We start from the raw sequence: 19775 nt of genomic DNA on the forward strand, positions 1-19775 counted from the left end.
ATGGTGTTTTGAGTATGAGCCTGAAACAAAGCACCAGAGTGTTGAGTGGAGACCACCAGAAGAGAGGCATCCGAAAAAAAGTGGCTTGGAGAAGTCAAAAGTAAAGACAATGCTGATTTGTTTCTATGATTTCAAGGGCATTATCCACTAAGAAATCATTCTGCCTAGCCAAACGGTCAATGGTGAGTTTTATCTCGAAATTTTGAAGCGATTGACAGCGAGAATTCCTCGCGTATGGCATGAATATCGTGATGCAGGCAGCTGGTCACTTTTGCATGATAATGCACACCATCTCATCATTTGAACATTATGAGACAGTTTTTGAGCAAAAACGAAGTTTGTGTGTTGGATCACTTGCCGTATTCACCTGATTTAGCACCTATGACTTCTTTTTCTTCCCTTGACTTCATTTGCCATTGAAAGGAAAATGATACAACACAATTGAAAACGTTCAAGCGGCAGTAACCACAACCTTCAACAGTATCCCAAAAACCAATATAAAAAACTCATTTAGTGAATTAATTGACCATGCCAAATGCTGTATCGAAGCTGAGGGAGAGTATATTGATTAAAATAAATTATTTGAATAATTATAATTGGCTTGTGTTTTATTTTCTATCAAAAGTTCGATTTCTTTTTGGACAGAAGTGTTAAAGTAACCTAGTTGTGAAGATATGTCATACACTTTATCCAAGCATATGCAAACAAAGTTTGCATAATCTTGGATAAAGGATTAAATAACCTTGGATAAAGGAACAAGAATATAATTTCTTCGCAAGTTTAATTTAACTTATGACCAAGTCAAGAATCATTCTACATCTCTGATCCATTGTGTTCAATAATAAGGTGATACACTGTTTAACTACTTGTATATGGGAAATATGACTTCTGCATGAATTCTGCATTAGTATCTTGGCTTGGTTTAGCTTCCACTGATAGTGGGCTGGCTTCCTGGGGGAGTAGAGCAGTTCTGCTCGGCGGCAGCTTTTTGTCTGTCACTGAGTAGAGCCACCAATTAATTTCCTGCCCTGGAGTAATTCATTTCAAGTGTGATGAATTTAGTAGTGGTAATTTTGGATCACTCAGTGAAAGGAAATGTGCTTTGCATTATAAGGTACAAAGGCAAGTGATGTGAAGTCATCAGCTTCTATATAATTGCTTACAAAGTTTAATTTAATATCTAACCAAGTAAAAACACTTTCTACAGTTGTTTACTTGAAAGAAAATAAATATAATAATTCTTCCCTAAATATTTATTTGCATATGATTTTAATTTCAAGATTCAAATTTGAATTGCAGTTATTTTTTTCTGACTGGATTATCTTTCAGTTGTGTAGGCCTAGTCATTGCTTTCTTTCAAAAGAATGTGAGTTTAATTATGTTGTGACATGAATGTCACAACATAATTAAATGATCAGTGTATCTTGCTTAATTAGAGGCCCAGACTGGTATAAAAAATTTTTCTAGAACACATTTTAATTGGTTAGTTTCAATATTATCTTATCTCTGATTAATTGCTACAGGTCTGTCTTTTATAGTTCAAGCTGCCTTTAAAAAAATTGTGTTTTAAAATCTATATATTAAAATTATATTTACTTGTTCTTTATTTTAAGGTATAAAGAATGGTCAAACTGGTATTATCTATGGTATTTTAGAGTACTGGGTGAGGCTGCATGTTCCAATGGAACAGGCCATAAGACTATATAAGGTAAGTGGATACTTTGCTTTTTATTTAAGTGGATGCTGCTTTTTTTTTTTTTTTTTTCTGTTGGTAACTTTGTTTGATCCTATGACTATAAGAAGGTGCTTTTATTATCAATTATGAATGTACAACCTAGCTTGAACCTAGAACCATCTGTGTGTTAGGACAAGATAACCACTATACCACAGACTCTTACATAGTGCTGTTCACTTTTGTAGCACTTTCTTAAAATAACTTTCAAATTGTTAAAGAGTTTTGACATTAGGATTGGCTGTAAATAGGATAATGCATCTAATGAAACTAGCTCATTTAAAAAAAAACTAATTTATCTTTAATGTTTTTTTTTCCAAATGCGAAAGTGTGTGTGTGTGTGTGTGTGCGTGTGTAATAGTCCTACACACAAGAGATTGTAAAATCTATAGGTACATCAGTGCTGTGTCTAGGCAAAAGAGAAATTCTCACACTGAGATGTGAAATCCAGGCATCCTGACCACCTAGACAAATGGGAGTTGAAAAACTCATTGGTTTAACATAATATTGCATGTTTATTAAGTCTTCCTCTAAAATAGTTCAGCTCCTCATCACTATATCTTTTTGTTTTTTAGGTGACTCATACCCATGAAAGATGGTAAAATCTATCATATACATTCGTACTGTAGGTGGGCTAATGGTTCAATAATCCAAGGGCGGAAGAGTTCAAAGGGAGATGGATGCACAATATATGACCTCTCAAGTAGGGTCACCTAGCCTCTCCTTCCTAATCAGCTCTCACCTCCACATGGTAAAACTTGGAACCTCAGCAACCAAGTGGAAGATTTGAGTATTAACCCCAGTGGAAAGCTTGATCAGGCACAAATGAGAGAAGGGTGACTTATGGTAAGTTTGGAGGCTCCAAGGTGGCAGCCCTATCATCAAACAAGGCTGCAGATAGCCTGTTACCAACCCATCTGAATCATTTCTTACTCCACTGTCTCAGAAAAGAAGCAACTGCACTGTTCACTCTGGAAAATGACTCAGACAGGTTAACGGATACAAGCAGGATAAGAAAACGAAAAAGAATGAAAATAAACAAGCATATCTGGAATGTTGCTACTTGGAATGTCAGGAGTATCCATTCCAAATATCAAGATTTAGATAAAACTCTAATAGAGTATCAAATTACCAGTAATAACAGAAAAAAACAAAAAGTTCAGATGAAACAGATAATTACATCTATATCTACAGTGGAATGGGATATTTCAATGCCAGAGTGGGGAACATTCCACTAGATATAAATATGGGAACAAATGGTGAAACTACATGCTTAGGATTTTTTCACGTGTTATAACTTAAAAATTAATAATGCTTATTTTTTTTCAAGCATTACAATTGCCAATAAATTTACTTGGATAATAAGAAACCTAAAAATTATAATAGCTAATAGGAATGCGGAGAACCGACCAGGGCTTCTGACCTATTGTCCAATCCTCACCTTCTCGTGGTGCACCCTGTTGGGTATCTACTTTGATACTGAACGAACGAGGATGGGCTGGCAATTTGGGATTTAGCCGACCAAATTGTATTCTTATTGGTTAAACCAAAATATAAAATGATGGTACAACATGACAAAATTTCATGCCGGCTGGGGCGTCACCCGGTTAAACAAGGCCCCCGTTGTTTTCGGCAGAGAACCAGGGTGAACAGCGAAAAGTCAGCTACTGGAACAAATCTGAAAACAAACCCCAACTCAACATCACCAGAGTTAAAGATCGGTACTATCAACGTAAGAAGCTTGAATGGCAAAGAAATGGAGCTAGCTGAGGAATTATATAAGTACCAGATTGACATAATAGGGGTGACTGAAACAAAAAAGACCAAAACTGGTGAGACCTTTCTGAGCAATAAATACAAAATGTTATATTCAGGCAATGACAATCAAGGAAAAGAAGGAGCAGCCATAGTATTCAACACAAAATACGAGGCTAATCTTCTTGAATGGCAGTCAGTCTCGAGTAGAGTAATATGGGCAATTATGAGAATGGGGAACTGGACAATGAGACTTATTTGTTCCTAAGGTCTCACAGAAAGTTTTACTAAGGTAGAAGTGGAGGAATTTTTTGAGACTTTAGAAAAAGCAACTGACACAATGAAAAAGGAAAAGTTGGTCCTTGTTGGTGATCTAAATAGCAGAGTAAAAAACAATTGTGAGACATACAGAAATATTTTGGGAAAATTTGGAGAAAAGAGCAAAGCTAATAATAATGGTAAATATCTGTTGGATTTCTGCTCAGGACATGGACTGGTTATTACTAACACCATGTTCCAACATAAAAATGTGCACAAATTCACGGAGAGAAGAGGCTAGGAATAAGAAAAGTCTCATTGACTATGTTATTGTTGATAGTGATGTTTTCTCCATGGTGCACGACACCAGAGTGTACAGAGGATTTGAAATTGGAAGTGATCACTATTTAGTCATGAGCAGGATAAAATTGAATTTCATATTGAAAAGAATAACATGTAAGAAAGTTTTAAAGCGAATAAAAGTTGAGCAGTTTCAGATGTGAATTGTGGACTAAAATACACAAAGATTATTGAAGAAAAAATGACAGAGTTTGAGAACAGAAATTAAACCTTGGAGATTCAGTGGCAAACTCTGAAGAAAACATTAATTGATTCTGCTAGGGAGGCATGTGGTGAGGTTGTCTGCAAGGATAAAAAAATCAGAGCTCCCTGGTGGACACAGGAAGTTAAAGAGGCAGTGAAGGAAAAGAAGAAAGCATATCAAAAGTTCCTGGCAAATAAGTCAGCTTGTGCTCTTAGAGAATATAGAGACAAATGCAAGAATGCTAAACAAAAGTCATGGGAGGACTTTGGCAAGAATATAGAAAATAAATATCAAGAAGGTGGCAAAATATTCTGGAGGTTGTTGAAGAAGCTTAGAAATGGAGGAAAGAGTGCTGTAAAAGGAGTTAGAGATGATAAAGGTGACATGAAAACTGGAGAAAAAGATATCCTTGAAGTATGGAGTAATTACTTTGAAAAACTGCTAAATAAAACAAGCAGTGATGACAGCACAGTGGAAAAAAACACTGACCAGGCATGCAGTAAGGAATACATATCCATACTGGAAATAGAAAAAGCCATCAAAGGCTTGAAATGTGGAAAGGCAGCAGGAGTAGATGATATTCGACCAGAAATGCTGAAGTATGGTGGTATAAGAGTCTTACAGTGGCTGCACTGCATAGTTCAAAAAGCCTGGACAGAGGGTCAAATTCCCGATGATTGGAGTAAAGCTCTCATAGTACCCATATATAAAAAGGGAAATAAAACAATGTGAGAATTACAGAGGTATTTCCCTACTGAGTGTTCCTGGCAAGATCTATGCAAGTATACTTGAGAAACGGTTGAGAAGAATTGTGAAGAAGAAGCTTAGAAATGGAGGAAAGAGTGCTGTAAAAGGAGTTAGAGATGATAAAGGTGACATGAAAACTGGAGAAAAAGATATCCTTGAAGTATGGAGTAATTACTTTGAAAAACTGCTAAATAAAACAAGCAGTGATGACAGCACAGTGGTAAAAAACTCTGACCAGGCATGCAGTAAGGAATACATATCCATACTGGAAATAGAAAAAGCCATCAAAGGCTTGAAATGTGGAAAGGCAGCAGGAGTAGATGATATTCGACCAGAAATGCTGAAGTATGGTGGTATAAGAGTCTTACAGTGGCTGCACTGCATAGTTCAAAAAGCCTGGACAGAGGGACAAATTCCCGATGATTGGAGTAAAGCTCTCATAGTACCCATATATAAAAAGGGAAATAAAACAATGTGAGAACTACAGAGGTATTTCCCTACTGAGTGTTCCTGGCAAGATCTATGCAAGTATACTTGAGAAACGGTTGAGAAGAATTGTGGAAGAAAAGCTTGGGAAGAACAAGCTGGATTTAGGCCATACAGAGGCTGTCAGGATCAGATCTTCACTTTACGACAAGTAGTCGAGAAAGTGTGGGAATAGAACAAAGATCTGTATTTAAGTTTTGTCGATTTGGAAAAGGCATATGATAAGGTGCCAAGAAAGAAGCTATTCAATACACTGCAGTTATATGGTGTCAATGGGGCATTATATCAAGCGATACTTAGTCTTTATTTGAGTTGTAAGTCAGCAGTTAGAATTGAAGGAAGTACAGGAAGATGGTTTAATGTTAAATCTGGTGTGAGACAAGGATGTACATTATCCCCTCTGTTATTCATTATCTATATGAATCACATTATGAATGAAAGTGGCATTAAACATGATATCAAAATTGGAAATGTTAATCTCAGCTCTTTGCTTTATGCGGATGATGTTATACCTCTAAATAAATCCGCTACAAGTCTGCAAGATTCTCTGACTAAATTGAATAGCTGTTGTAATAGATATGGTATGAAGGTCAGCAATAAAAAGACAAAGACAATGAAAATAGGCAGAATCATTGAAAATGTCAACTGTGTTGTGAATGGAGAACCTGTGGAACAAGTAAAACATTTCAGCTACTTAGGCACGATTTTTACTGAAGATGGTAAATTAAATATAGAAATAGACAACAGAATCAGCAAAGCTGGTATGGTGGGAAGTCAATTGAATAAATTCATATGGAATAAGAGAGAAATTAGTCGGAACACTAAATTAGCTGTATACAAGACAGTGTTCAAACCAGTTTTAACTTATGGATCTGAGAGCTGGGTCACAAATAAAACACTTGACTAAAAACTAGAGACCGCAGATATGAGAATCCTGAGAAAGATTAGAGGTGTGATCAGATGGCATCAATGGCAATGGCATATTAAAAACAAGGATATTAGGAAAGAACTTGACATTGTCAGCATCCAGGAATGCGTTAGCAGAGCTAATCTCAGGTGGTATGGTCACCTAAACAGAATGGGCGAGGAAAGATTAGCAAAACAAGTGTTCTCCTCCAGGTTGGCAGCAAAACGACCCAGAGGAAGACCAAGATATAGGTGGATTGATACAGTACAATGTGACTTAGACGATAGAAATATAAGATCTGATAATGTTGGAGTCTTGACAAATAACAGACTGATTTGGAAGAAAATTGTAGCTAGGAAGTTAGTAATGATATAATTTTTTCATGTAGTACTATCATATCCTGTACACCCCTTGAGGGTACATGGCAGGAATTTGATGATAATGGTTTTTTTCAATATTAGTGACAAACTTCATAGAACTAAATTGCTACAAACAAAGCTTATAACCATATCTTTACAAAGTCAAAAATAAATAACATTACTAAAGCATATTTCAAAATGGCAACCTCATTCTTGAATGTAGGTATGTGATCTTTTTACCAAATTGGAGGCAACTCTTCTAAGCATGGAATTCCTGCCTACTCTGGTTGCTTTAGTGATTTCATATTCAGTTCATCAATTGTGTGAAGATTATTTTTATGCATCTGATCTTTCAGGTAATTACATAAGAAGAAATCTGGTGACCTTGGGGGGGGCCAAAGTCCTTTACAAAACAGTCTGACCAAAAAACTTGCAAAAATTGCATTGTTTCATTTGATGTATGATAAGTGGCATCGTTCAGCTGAAAACAGCAATCACATTCTTCACTCTCAAGAAGAGCCATGAACCGGGTGATTATGTCTTGGTGCAGTGCACTGTTTAATGTCGTCTCAAAGAAAATGGGTCTGATAGTGCAATGGCATGATACTGCATATCACATTCCAATTTTCAAAGAATGCAAGGGTGTTTCATAGAAAACATGAGGAGTTTCCAATGACCAAATCTTGTTATTTTGGCTATTGCCATATCTACTTAGGTGGAACCACACTTTGTGATTGAAGAAAACATTGTCTCCAGCTCATGAACTCCAATTTCTTCAACAAATTATGTTGGAGGTTTAATGGATTTTTTACAACACTCAAAAAGAATTAAAATAGAATTTAATACTTCCTATATTTCGTCCTAGTCACTAGGACATCTACAGGGATTACAAAAACAATTAATGTAACATGCACACAAAAACTTACAATACTAAGCCCAACCACGTGGGTGACACTAAAGTCCTATCTAGGTGGAGCGCCCTCTAAGGGCGGTCGTAGGTGGCCTGGAATGTAAGGTGGAACCTCTGGTGATGAGTGTTTCCCAAATCTTCGGAAGCTTAATGCAACCGTATTTATTTAGATTTGGTTGGTTTCTGAGAGCTGCTGCTGCTTCTAAGAAAAGTCTCTCTTTCTTGAATTTCCTGTGGTGGAGCATGGTGGTTTTCTTCCATGTAACTCTGTGGGTGGTGTCCAACACGTGGTCAGCCAAGCCTGAATGGCCATAGTTGTGTTTAACAATGTACGACTTGTGTTCCTCCAGGTGGATGGATGCTGATATGCCTGTCTGTCCAAAGTACGCAAGCTTACTGGAACAGGGTACTTTGTAAACTCCAGGCAGAGAGAGAGAGAGGAGGGAGCTGATCTCTCGTAGACCGGATAAGGGTAGCAAGTTTGCGGTAGGGCTTATATGCTGTGTGTAGGTTATACTTTTTTAGTATCTTGGCTATTTTTTCCGAAGTGCCACGGATGTAGGGTATGGTGATAGCATTTTTAAATTCTTGTTGACGAGAGGGACGGGGAATGGGGAAGGAATTGATTATTTTTTTGATACTGTGTTCGCTGTAGCCATTGGAGAGGAAAGTTCTGTGTATGTGGTTAAGCTCAGTAGTGAGGGCAGTTCCACTGGAACAAAGATTGTGGGCTCTCTTGGTAAGAGTTTTAATGATGCCATATTGTTGCGAGGGGTGGTGGTGGGAGAGTTTGTGATTGTATCTGCCTGTGTGTGTGGGTTTTCTGTATACAGTGAAGGCAAGTGTATCATTAGGCACAAACCCAATTCCCCACTCAGGCCTATAGTATTTGTACACAAAACCAATTCCCCACTCAGGCCTATAGTAGATGCCAACAATGCACCTTGTTACAGACTGTCTAAACAGCTGGCCAACTCTCTGTCCCCCCTCACCGGAAATTCCGCATCCTATATAAAAAACTCGACCCCCTTTAAAGCCCTCACAGAAAATTTAACCTTGAATAATACAGACATATTAGTAAGCTCTGATATCTCCTCATTGTTTACCAATATTCCCTTAACTGACACTTTTTCTCTCTTAGAAAACGTTTGTCCCTCTGACATCTTAGATCTCTTTTCCTTTGCCATCCACTCTGGGTATTTCTCTTGGAAGAACAAAATCTACAAGCAGATAGAGGGAACTGCCATTGGTTCCCCCCCTCTCACCCCCCTTGCCAATTTCTATATGGAAGATTTCAAAAAACGAGCCTTAGACTCAGCCCCACTCAAACCGTCTATCTGGCTAAGATATGTAGATGATGTGTTCTCTATTTGGCCTCATGGCCCAGACACGTTAGACTCCTTCCTCAGTCATCTGAATAGCCTACATCCAAGAATCCAGTTTACTATGGAAAAGGAAAAGAACAATTGTTTACCCTTCCTAGACACCTTAGTCACACGCCTGCCTAATGATACACTTGCCTTCACTGTATACAGAAAACCCACACACACAGGCAGATACATTCACAAACTCTCCCACCACCACCCCTCGCAACAATATGGCATCATTAAAACTCTTACCAAGAGAGCCCACAATCTTTGTTCCAGTGGAACCGCCCTCACTACTGAGCTTAACCACATACACAGAACTTTCCTCTCCAATGGCTACAGCGAACACAGTATCAAAAAAATAATCAATTCCTCCCCCATTCCCCGTCCCTCTCGTCAACAAGATTTTAAAAATGCCATCACCATACCCTACATCTGTGGCACTTCGGAAAAAATAACCAAGATACTAAAAAAGTATAACCTACACACAGCATATAAGCCCTACTGCAAACTTGCTACCCTTATCCGGTCTACGAAAGATCAGCTCCCTTCTCTCTCTCTCTGCCTGGAGTTTACAAAGTACCCTGTTCCAGTAAGCTTGCGTACTTTGGACAGACAGGCAGATCAGCATCCATCCGCCCGGAGGAACACAAGTCGTACATCGGTAAACACAACTATGGCCATTCAGGCTTGGCTGACCACGTGTTGGACACCACCCACAGAGTTACATGGAAGAAAACCACCATGCTCCACCACAGGAAATTCAAGAAAGAGAGACTTTTCTTAGAAGCAGCAGCAGCTCTCAGAAACCAACCAAATCTAAATAAATACGGTTGCATTAAGCTTCCGAAGATTTGGGAAACACTCATCACCAGAGGTTCCACCTTACATTCCAGGCCACCTACGACCGCCCTTAGAGGGCGCTCCACCTAGATAGGACTTTAGTGTCACCCACGTGGTTGGGCTTAGTATTGTAAGTTTTTGTGTGCATGTTACATTAATTGTTTTTGTAATCCCTGTAGATGTCCTAGTGACTAGGACGAAATATAGGAAGTATTAAATTCTATTTTAATTCTTTTTGAGTGTTGTAAAAAATCCATTAAACCTCCAACGTAATGTCCTCATAGCACTTAAGCCTCTACACAAGAATTCTTCAATAAATGAATGAAACCACCTACAGGACATAACATTTTTCTTATCCATTGGCTTCATTTCCTGAATTGAGTGGACATGGTATGGACAAAGCTTTAATTGTTTGGTGGCTCTCCAAGTACTAGAATGTGACATATCTGTCCATGCAGAGAGTTTTCTAAGACTCACTGAAGGTTTACATTATAACATGTTGTGTAATGACAATGAACCCCCCCCAAAGATCAATATACTCCTTAAACACAATTGTTAAAAAATTTGGAATGCAAATATCAAGAGACAAAACAAAAATCATGGCTTTTAAAGTACCATCTCCAGTCAGAAATAAAATTATAATTGAAAATAAAATTTTAGAACAAATTATCTGCTTCAGATACCTTGGATGTCTGAAGAAGCTGACACTGATATAAAAATTTGAAACTTTCTGAAGATAACGGGAATGATCAATAATATTTTTGAACCTAACCAAGTTCGAAAACATATAAGAATAAGAGTTTATGAAGTTTTGGCAAGACCTTCTCTACTGTACAGAAGTGAATTATGGACCAAAAAAACCTGCAAAAGAAAAATAATAGAAACTGGAGAAATGAAATTGTTGTTGCGAAGGAGAACAGACTGTATTCTCTAGGACAAAAAAAGAAGCACAGAAATACATAAAGAACTTAAAATAGACATAGTATTAGACAAAGTATACAAATACTGAAAGAAGTGGATTGCACATATAAGAATGGATAGTTCAAGACTACCCAAAAAAAATACTCCAATACCACCCAGTTGGAGGATATAAAAATCAGGTACGACCAAGGAAAAGATTGAATCAGAACAGAAGAGGCTACTGGGCCTAAATCCCTGAAATGATGATGAGGATGACAAAGCATATTCATAACTTTTAAATAACTTGGAACGTAACTGAGATAAGATAGAAACATGAGGTACTCCAGGTCTACCCCAAGGTATGTGTCTCAAAATGCATTGTCTATGTAATAATAGTTTCTACTCATTAAATCACAGGTAAAAAACAGTTCAGTCAAAACACATGGGATGCTCCTTAGTGAAATAAGTATGTTGATTTGTAATTGGAGGAGCTATATGAGAAATTTTCAGAAATAATATAGCATCTAATATCAGCAGTATTTTCTTATTTTCCAGAGTTCTTCACCCAACAATGTAAAACAGAACAAGAACCTCTACTCTCTTCTAGTATTTAGGCTTTTGTGCTGGTTTAAAATCATTATTATATTTAATGGAATGAATACAGCATAGAGGAACAGTAAAGTACAAGTTTATTGGATCCCATATTTTGTCTCTGTCACAGAGACATTGTCAGGAACAATATCAAGATTGTGAAAACACACAAAAACATTCAAAAGAATATTGGAAGTTTTTCCACTTGGTTATACTATAAATTATAGGTTATACTGAAGGGTAGATCATGCCTCAGTAACTTGCTCAAGTTTTATAACAAGGTGACGGCTGAACTGGATAAGGGAAATGGGTTTACAGTGATACTGCTGGACCTGGCAAAGGCGTTTGACAGGATACCACATGGAATTCTAATCCGTAAACTACAACATATGGGAATGGATATAGGGTTGGTGAGATGGATAGCTGGGTGGTTGATGGAGAGATATCAAAGAGTAGTTTATTCAGGAGTAGAGTCCAAAAAACGGCCTGTGACTAGTGGTGTGCCACAGGGTTCTGTTCTTGGACCACTGCTGTTTAATCTGTTCATTAACGATATAGGGAATGGTCTAAGTGGGACAGTTCATTTGTTCGCTGATGATGCAAAGTTGGGTAGGGCGATAGTGAATGCAGAAGATGTCAAAGTCTTGCAAGATGACTTAGATAGATTGGAGTTCTGGACTAAGGAGAATGGATGTCAATTTAATGTGACAAAATGTAAGGTTATGCATTTCGGAGTGAAAAGATTAGCACAGTATACCACATTGGTGGAACTGTACTCCAAGAGATTGATGAGGCCAGGGACTTGGGAGTGTTGGTGGATAGGGAGATGAAGTTTAGGGGGCACATTGCGAAAGTAGCTAAATCAGCTCATCAACTCACTTGGTTGTTGAAAAATACCTTGACGAGCAGAGAAAAACAAGTTATTGTACCTCTGTACCGAGCCCTGATAAGACCTCATCTCGACTACTGTGCCCAGATTTGGTCACCTCGGTTCCTTCTTGATGGGGAGGAGGTTGAGAGGATCCAGAGGCGAGTGACTAAGATGATAGCAGGTCTATGGAATGCACCATATTAGAACAGGTTGAAGATTTGTGGGTTGCAGAAACTAGTTGATAGGCGAAAAAGGGGAGATATGATTGAGACATTCAAATTGCTAAAAGGATTCTATAGGATTAATTCAGATGATATTTTTGAGATCAGGACTGGTGGTGGGAGAACTAGGGAACACCCATGGAAGCTGGGCAAGAGCGTGGTTAGCAGGGGTGTTAGAGCTGGGTTCTTTACTTTTAGAGTGGTAAATGAGTGGAATAAGCTGCCAGAGTCTGTTGTGGGTGCTATGACAGTGAGCAAGTTCAAGGCAGGGTATGATAGATACTGTGAGAATGTTGAACAGCTGTGTGAACATGATGTTTAGGGCCTCCCTCGATGAGTCTAAGGACTCCTGGAGTAGCCCGTGGTAATAATAATAATAATAATAATAATAATAATAAAAAATTAAGATACCAAGAAATTATATTCTGTTTCATCCTTTATCCAAGTGTAAGCAAACAGAGTTTGTGTTGTGAAGTAACTTCATGATGACTAGGCTACTTGTATATACATGGGTCACTAGTAGCCCTTCCCATAATGCATAGCATTATACATGTCTGTAAGAATACATGTATTGCATTATGCGATGCTAAGGCAATTCTACAAGTAGCTCAGTCGTGAAGTTATTTGATGCATAAACTTTGTTTGCTTCCACTTGAATAAGGAATGAAACCAAGAATATAATTTCTTGGAATCTTTAATTTACTCAAAAGAATAAGTAAAAAAAAAAATGGTCTAAATGAGCCTAATGTACTAATGAGGGGCGTGCTGTTGGTAGGAAGCGTAAGAATTAATTTCCAAAATCTTGGGCAGTTTAACACAACCATATTTATTAATATTTGACTGGTTTAGCAAATCCACTGCTGATTCTAAGAAAAGTTTATCAAGATTATATTTGTTGCAGTGAAGTATAGTAGTTTTTTTCTTCTTCTTTCATTTGATTCTCTGCAAAGTATCAAAAGAATGGTCAGCTAGACTATGCTTTGGATACTGCCATATGGTAAGTCTCCCGATTAACCATAGTTATGGCAGCAGATGTATTTCTTGTATTCTTCTAGATCATAGGTTCCCAAAGTGGGCAGTATCATCCCCCAGTGGGTGCTGAAACCTTCTGTGGGGGGGCGTTCAGGGGGGGTCTAGGGATCAGTGGCTCTTTATAGAAGAAATTAATAATATATATTTAAAAATTAATTATTTTCGTGATTTTGTGATTAGATAATCATTTAAAATTAAATATTGCATTTTAATTCATCTTATGCCCGTCTTACATGATCAATTTTCTATTTCAATTATTTAAAAATTTATAAATTATTTATTTATAAATTATTTGAAAATTTACCATGTCAGATAGAAATAGATGTCAATTTTCTATGTCAATGAGAAAATAGAGTTATTATATATACATATATTATATGTGTGTATAATAGGTTATGTTTACACTATCAAATATATTCGTTATATTTCATTTCAAAATATATATAAAACCACTTTTCTAATTGATTAGTACAAAAATAAACCCAATTTTATGTAATTTATATAATGGGGGGGGGTTACAAAATTTATGTCTTGCAAAGTGGGCGGTGGCCCGAAAAAGTTTGTGAACCTATGTTCTAGATGGATGTTGGCAGATCTCCCAATTTGACTATATTAAAATAATTTGTAAAAATAAGGAACCTTGTAAATACCTGAACAGAGAGAGGGGTGGGAGTGAATCCTTAGGGTGGTGGATAAATGCAACCAGCTTCAGATAAGATTTGAAAGCAATATAGAGATTTTTGTAGATTTCTGTTTATTTTTTCTGATATACCCCAGATATAGGGAATAGTAATAGTATTATTGTAGTTTGTTCGTAGAGAGGGATGTAAGGAGAAGAGAGGAAAACCAATACCAATTTGTTAATCTTTTTAGCTTTGTAGCCATTGGTGGTGGTGGGCAGTGATGAGAAAGTTTGTATATGTGTTTATCAGTGTGGGTTGGTTTTCTGTAAACTGAGAATACAACAGACCACTCACAAAACAAGAAATGAAATCTCCTTTGCTTAAATGCTGCTCAACTGGTGTTGTACCAGATAATCAGCTATGAAATAGTTAAACATCTGTTGCCATCTACCAAGGATCCCTAAATTTTCTATGAAAACTTTTTTTGGATACCTTGCAAAAGACATTTATTGTTGTCTTTCTTAAGCCAGGGAAGGATCCAAAATCCCCATTTAACTATCAACCAGTTGCTATGACCATCTGATTATGCAAAATTCTGGATAAAATGGTTAACTCATCTTTTATGGTTTGAGGAGAGAAGCAATCTTTTTTTTTTTCTTTCTTTTTTTTCCAGGACACAATCTGGCTTCTGCAAACATCATTCAACACTGATCATTTAGATCAACTGTAAATAATGTCTTCTATGCAGATGACTTTACCATCTTTTATCGTTCATGTTTTATGAAGGCCATAGAAAGACACCTGCAGCATGCCAGTCGCCATCTTTCAAAATGGGTGATTGCAAATGGAAACAGATTCTCCCAGCAGAAGACAGTTTGTGTGCATTTGGCTACAGACATGGTCTTCATCCAAACCCATAACTCAGGCTAGACTTTAATCCCACTTACACCAGAAATAAAGTTCTTGGGACTCATGTTTTACAAGAAACTCAGTTTCCTCCTCCCACATATGCCAGTTGCTAGATATGTGCCTTAAAGCAGTGACTATCCTTCATGCCCTATTTTCCACCCCCTTGGGGTGCTGACAGATGCTATCCTTCAAATACACTGTTATCATGGCATTCACATGTACCACCATGCAGCTTATATATATATATATATATATATATTGTTATTAGAATTGACTCGGGATTTTCTAAATTTTCATTTAGAAAATTAATATTTAACTGACTCATTAGTTAAATATTAATTTTCTAAATATATATATTCCTGAACATTTAAACAATAATTTAAGCTATAACATCCCTGATAGCCATACTGCTGTTATTCAGTACTGGCGTTCTCGAGATTCTGCTACCACGCATACAACAAACAATGGCATGTAAAATAGAACAACTTGAATGTTAATACAACGTTTTTTTATTTCAATTATGTACTGCAATTTATTTGTGCTTCTCAGTTTCTTAGAATCTTCAGTTTTTATTATTGTTTCCTCTTCCTAAAAAGATACCTGATGAAGGCTGTAAAAAGCCGAAACTAGTTGTGTTTTTTTATCATTAAAGCTTTTAATTAATTCTCGATTTTTTAGTCATTAAATATCTTCCTATATATATATATAATAAGGTACACATACCTTTCCCCAAACACAAAAGGTATGTGTGGCCTATATATCTGACCTGTAACATATTAGTGCTGTGTGTGGGAGGGGAGGAGGTAAGAAGAAAGAAGGAATCTATTCACTTTTTTTTCTTTGTTTTTAACTGCCAAAGGTTGTATTTTTTGAAGAAGGGAGTGAGAGAATCTCCTCTTCCATTCCATCTATTTCTGCTGAACCTGTTGAGCAGAAATAGATGGAATGGAAGAGGAGGTAGAGAAGCTAGTTTGGCAAGTTTCAAACTGGACTGTAAATGGTTGTTGGTTAACTCTGGTTGTTATGATTTTGGAGAAAAGTGAAGGAATGATAGTTGCCATTTCAGTGGAGCATTGTCGATGGAAGTATCTATAGAACAGGCATAAGGCAAAAAGTGAATGTTTATGGGAGGAATTGTAGCAGATCTGTGTGTGTGTGTGTGAGAGAGAGAGAGAGAGAATCATTGATTAACTAGATTAACCTCTTTTGGATAACACCAAGCACTCTTTCAGAGGATTTTGGTGCACCACACCATATATGTGAGCAATATTCCATAGTTGGGTGGATTTGGGATAGTGTCTTGATGGAAAAGTACACCAAACTTTTTGGTTGCTGCAGAAGCTATGGTGGAGATGTATTTGTGCCAGGAAATGCTGGAGGTACAGGTCAGTCCAAGAAGGAAAATCTGATCATGTTTGTATATTTGACTATTATTGAAAGTTAGGGGTGAGATGGGAGCTCTTTTTTTGTGAGAGAGAGAGAGAGGACTGAGTTTTGTTGACATTGAAATCTACAAAAAGTTATCCTTTCCCCGTTGAAATATACCTAGGAGATCACAGCCCAGGTCATCAGTGCAGAAATTGGAAGAGAAGAGTTATGTCAGGTCATTTGCTTTGGTAGATCTTGAAGATTCTAACAATGGAGCACTACAATTTTGTCACATGAAATGGTGGAATGGAGTGTACTCTCATCGGCAAAGATATGGATAGAGTTGGAAGTGTCTGAGAATAGATCATTTATATACAATAGGAAGAGAGTGGGTTAAAGTACGGAACCCTGGGGTTGGTGGGGAAATATTAGAGAGGAAAAACTATCCACCATGACACATGGTCAGCAACAAGTGAGAAAGTTGGTGATCCTGTTGCAGAGTGTGGATAGAAGACCATAGAATGGCAGGTTGCTGAGTGGGTCCCTGTGCCAAACCCAATCAAATGTTTTTGAAATGTCAGGAGTGACTACATGAGTTTCTCTGAATTTTTCCATGGATTGAGTCCAGAGGTGGGTGGGTGGTGAATGCTAGAAGATCAGCTGTAGATTTTAGTGGAATCTACATTGCTGGTTGCTAATGAGTTGTAGGTCTCCAGGTGATTTGGAGTTGGTTGAGTACCTTCATAGTTTTAGAGAAAACAAAAGTGGGAGCAATTGGATGGTAGTTCACTGGCTGAACTACCATCCACACCACCTTTCTTTGGGATGGGTTGGATGTGGGTCTGTTTCTATGTGTGTTTGGATTTAGGATTTGTATAGAATTTGCATCTGTAAAGGTGTGAAGGCCTTGAATGGAAAAGTAAACCATGCTTTTTGGTGTACTTTTCCACTGCAGAAACTACTGGCAAAACATCTCTGGTTGAGATGTATTGCCAGTAAAGATTGGAGTTGTAGGTCAGTCTCAGCAGCAAAATCTGATCGTGTTTAGATATCAGGTTATTATCGAAGGTTAAGGATGTGAGCTCTTTCTTGTGAGAGATCAGAATAGAACTGAATTTGTCAGGCTATCCAAATATTGTATCTCTCTTATTGTCTATCAGCATCTCTTTCAAATACATAAAATGGAATACTCTAATTTTATGCTTCTAGACCAATCAAAATCAGAGCCTCTATTGGGATTTTCTGTTGGGAACAAAGACAGTAAATATATGCTCAGATCCCACTAGAACGTAACAAATTCACTGCTGAGCTGTATACTATAGAATTTTCCTTAAACTACATAAGATTGCAACACTACCAAAGGCGCATTTTATATATATAGCTCCGTGAAGCCACATTAGGATTAAAGGAAACAAAGTTGCAGATACTGCAGTTTAGTTTTGCACTTGTTTTAAGGGAATATGCTGGGGAGGTTTTATATATATATATATATATATATATATATATATATATATTATACCCAAAGTAAAATACTTTCTACACACACACATATATATATATAGGATTAGCCTAAAAGAAATAGACACTTTCAAAGTTTTACAGAAAGAAGAGTTTTAATAGCATGGCTGAAATACTTACATGGTTTGAAGAGTACATCCTGAAGTTTACGTGGGTAAGTTACAAGTGTTCTATGTGTGACCCTTTTGTAACACAACAAATATCAATGCAATAGTCCAGTTCTTCCCAAACACTTCTCAGCTTGTCCATGTCAACAGTTGCAGCAGCTACTGTGATGCGTTGTTTAAGATCTTTCACACTTGTAGGGAGGGGAGGAACAAAAATGCTGTCCTTTATGTACCCCATAAGAAGTAGTCACAGGGTGTTAAATCCGGACTTCTTGGTGGCCAACATGTAAGAGCCATGTTCTGGGAGGTTGAACATCCAATCCAATGTCGAGGCAAATTTTCATCCAGGTAATTTCTAACTTCAAGGTGCCAGTGCGGCGGAGCGTCATCTTGGACAAATATGAAATTGTCATTGTCTTCTTGTAGTTGAGGCATCAGCCATTCACGTAACATGTCTAGGTAAGTTATTCCACGCACTGTTTTTTCCTGGAAAAAGAATGGTCCATATGCCTTTTTACGGGATACAGCACAAAAAACGTTCACTTTGGGTGAATCCCTCACATGCTCCACTACAGCTCTCGGGTTTCCAGTTCCCCATATATGAACGTTGTATTTGGTCACTATACCACTAATGTGGAAAGTCGATTCATCACTGAAAATTAGCCAGTCAAAGGAATCATTACTTTCTTCACTCCATTGCTGCATCCATACAGAATGAGTGACGGAGGATTTTGTTGTTTTCATTGAGGTTCTGCAATAATTGCAGCCGGTAAGGGAACATTCGTAAACGTTTATGCAAGATATTCCACACAGTCTTTTGTGGAACTTGAAGTTGTAAACTTGCATGTGTTGTCGACTTCTTTGGGCTGCACGTGTAAGTCTCACAAACACGAGTCACTGTTTCCTCGGATACAGGTGGTCTCCCAGGACTTTTCCCCTTGCACAGACAACCAGTTTCCTTAAATTTCTTGCTCCATTCGTAGATTGACTGCCTTGTGGGTGGTTGTTTACCATACCGTGTTCTAAAACGACGCTGCACGACAGTAACAGAATTTGTTTTTGCAAATTCATTCATGCAGAAAGCCTTCTCCACCTGGCTAGCAGCCATACTGCTTGACTTACATCAAGGGCGCTCATATGCTGCTGATGTCATGAAGACAAGTGAAAAACGGAGGTCGTAAACTTGAGGACTTTTTCTATAAAACAGTACTAAATGCTTTCTGATGTAACAAACAAATTTCAATTTATAAAGTGTTTAAACTGTCTATTTCTTTTAGGCTAACCCTGTATATACTCCCCCCCCCACCCTTTTATTAAATCACACTTTAATTTTTTTTAGTCGATCAGAGTCAGAATAATTACTTTTGTTGCAGAAACATATTGTGAATTCTTGTAAATTTCATGTTGCCATTGCTCAAGTTTTAGGCTTGAATCTTATTCCAAAAAAATAAAAAAAAAGTTAATTTAGCCACATATTGAATGTTGTGTTTCAAGATTGGTAAACAGTAATCAGAAGTACAGTTGACTCTTACAGTATCAACCTTATTAGATCAGGAACAGTTTATTATTATAGATAGTTTATTATAGTGAATTCCCTTTAGCATAAATACGGACCTACTGAAACTATTAAAAGGAACTATTTTACTACGGCAGTTTGTTTTAATGAAAATCAGCAGTTTGTTTTAGTGAATGAATGATTTATATTGCCATTTACTATAGTGGGAATC

The 19775-nt window shown here is 37.3% G+C and overlaps 1 protein-coding gene across 5 annotated transcripts in view; it reads left to right on the forward strand.

Moving 5' to 3' along the window:
* Positions 1-19775, forward strand: part of LOC150110185 (protein fantom-like) — a 588918-nt gene that overhangs the window by 354781 nt on the left and 214362 nt on the right. For all 5 annotated transcript variants that reach the window (XR_016548253.1, XR_016548255.1, XR_016548256.1 and 2 more), the window contains exon 23: positions 1614-1708. Coding sequence is in view for 2 of the 5 variants with exons in the window: in XM_090391966.1 (XP_090248092.1) it covers positions 1614-1708 (95 nt within the window). In the remaining 3 variants the exon portion in view is untranslated. The remainder of the gene's footprint in view (positions 1-1613; positions 1709-19775) is intronic.

This window comes from Typopeltis vanoorti, chromosome 1 (genome assembly GCF_054136105.1).
Source record: "Typopeltis vanoorti isolate ZY-2024b chromosome 1, IOZ_Tvanoo_1.0, whole genome shotgun sequence".
NCBI classification, from domain to species: Eukaryota; Metazoa; Arthropoda; class Arachnida; order Uropygi; family Thelyphonidae; genus Typopeltis; species Typopeltis vanoorti.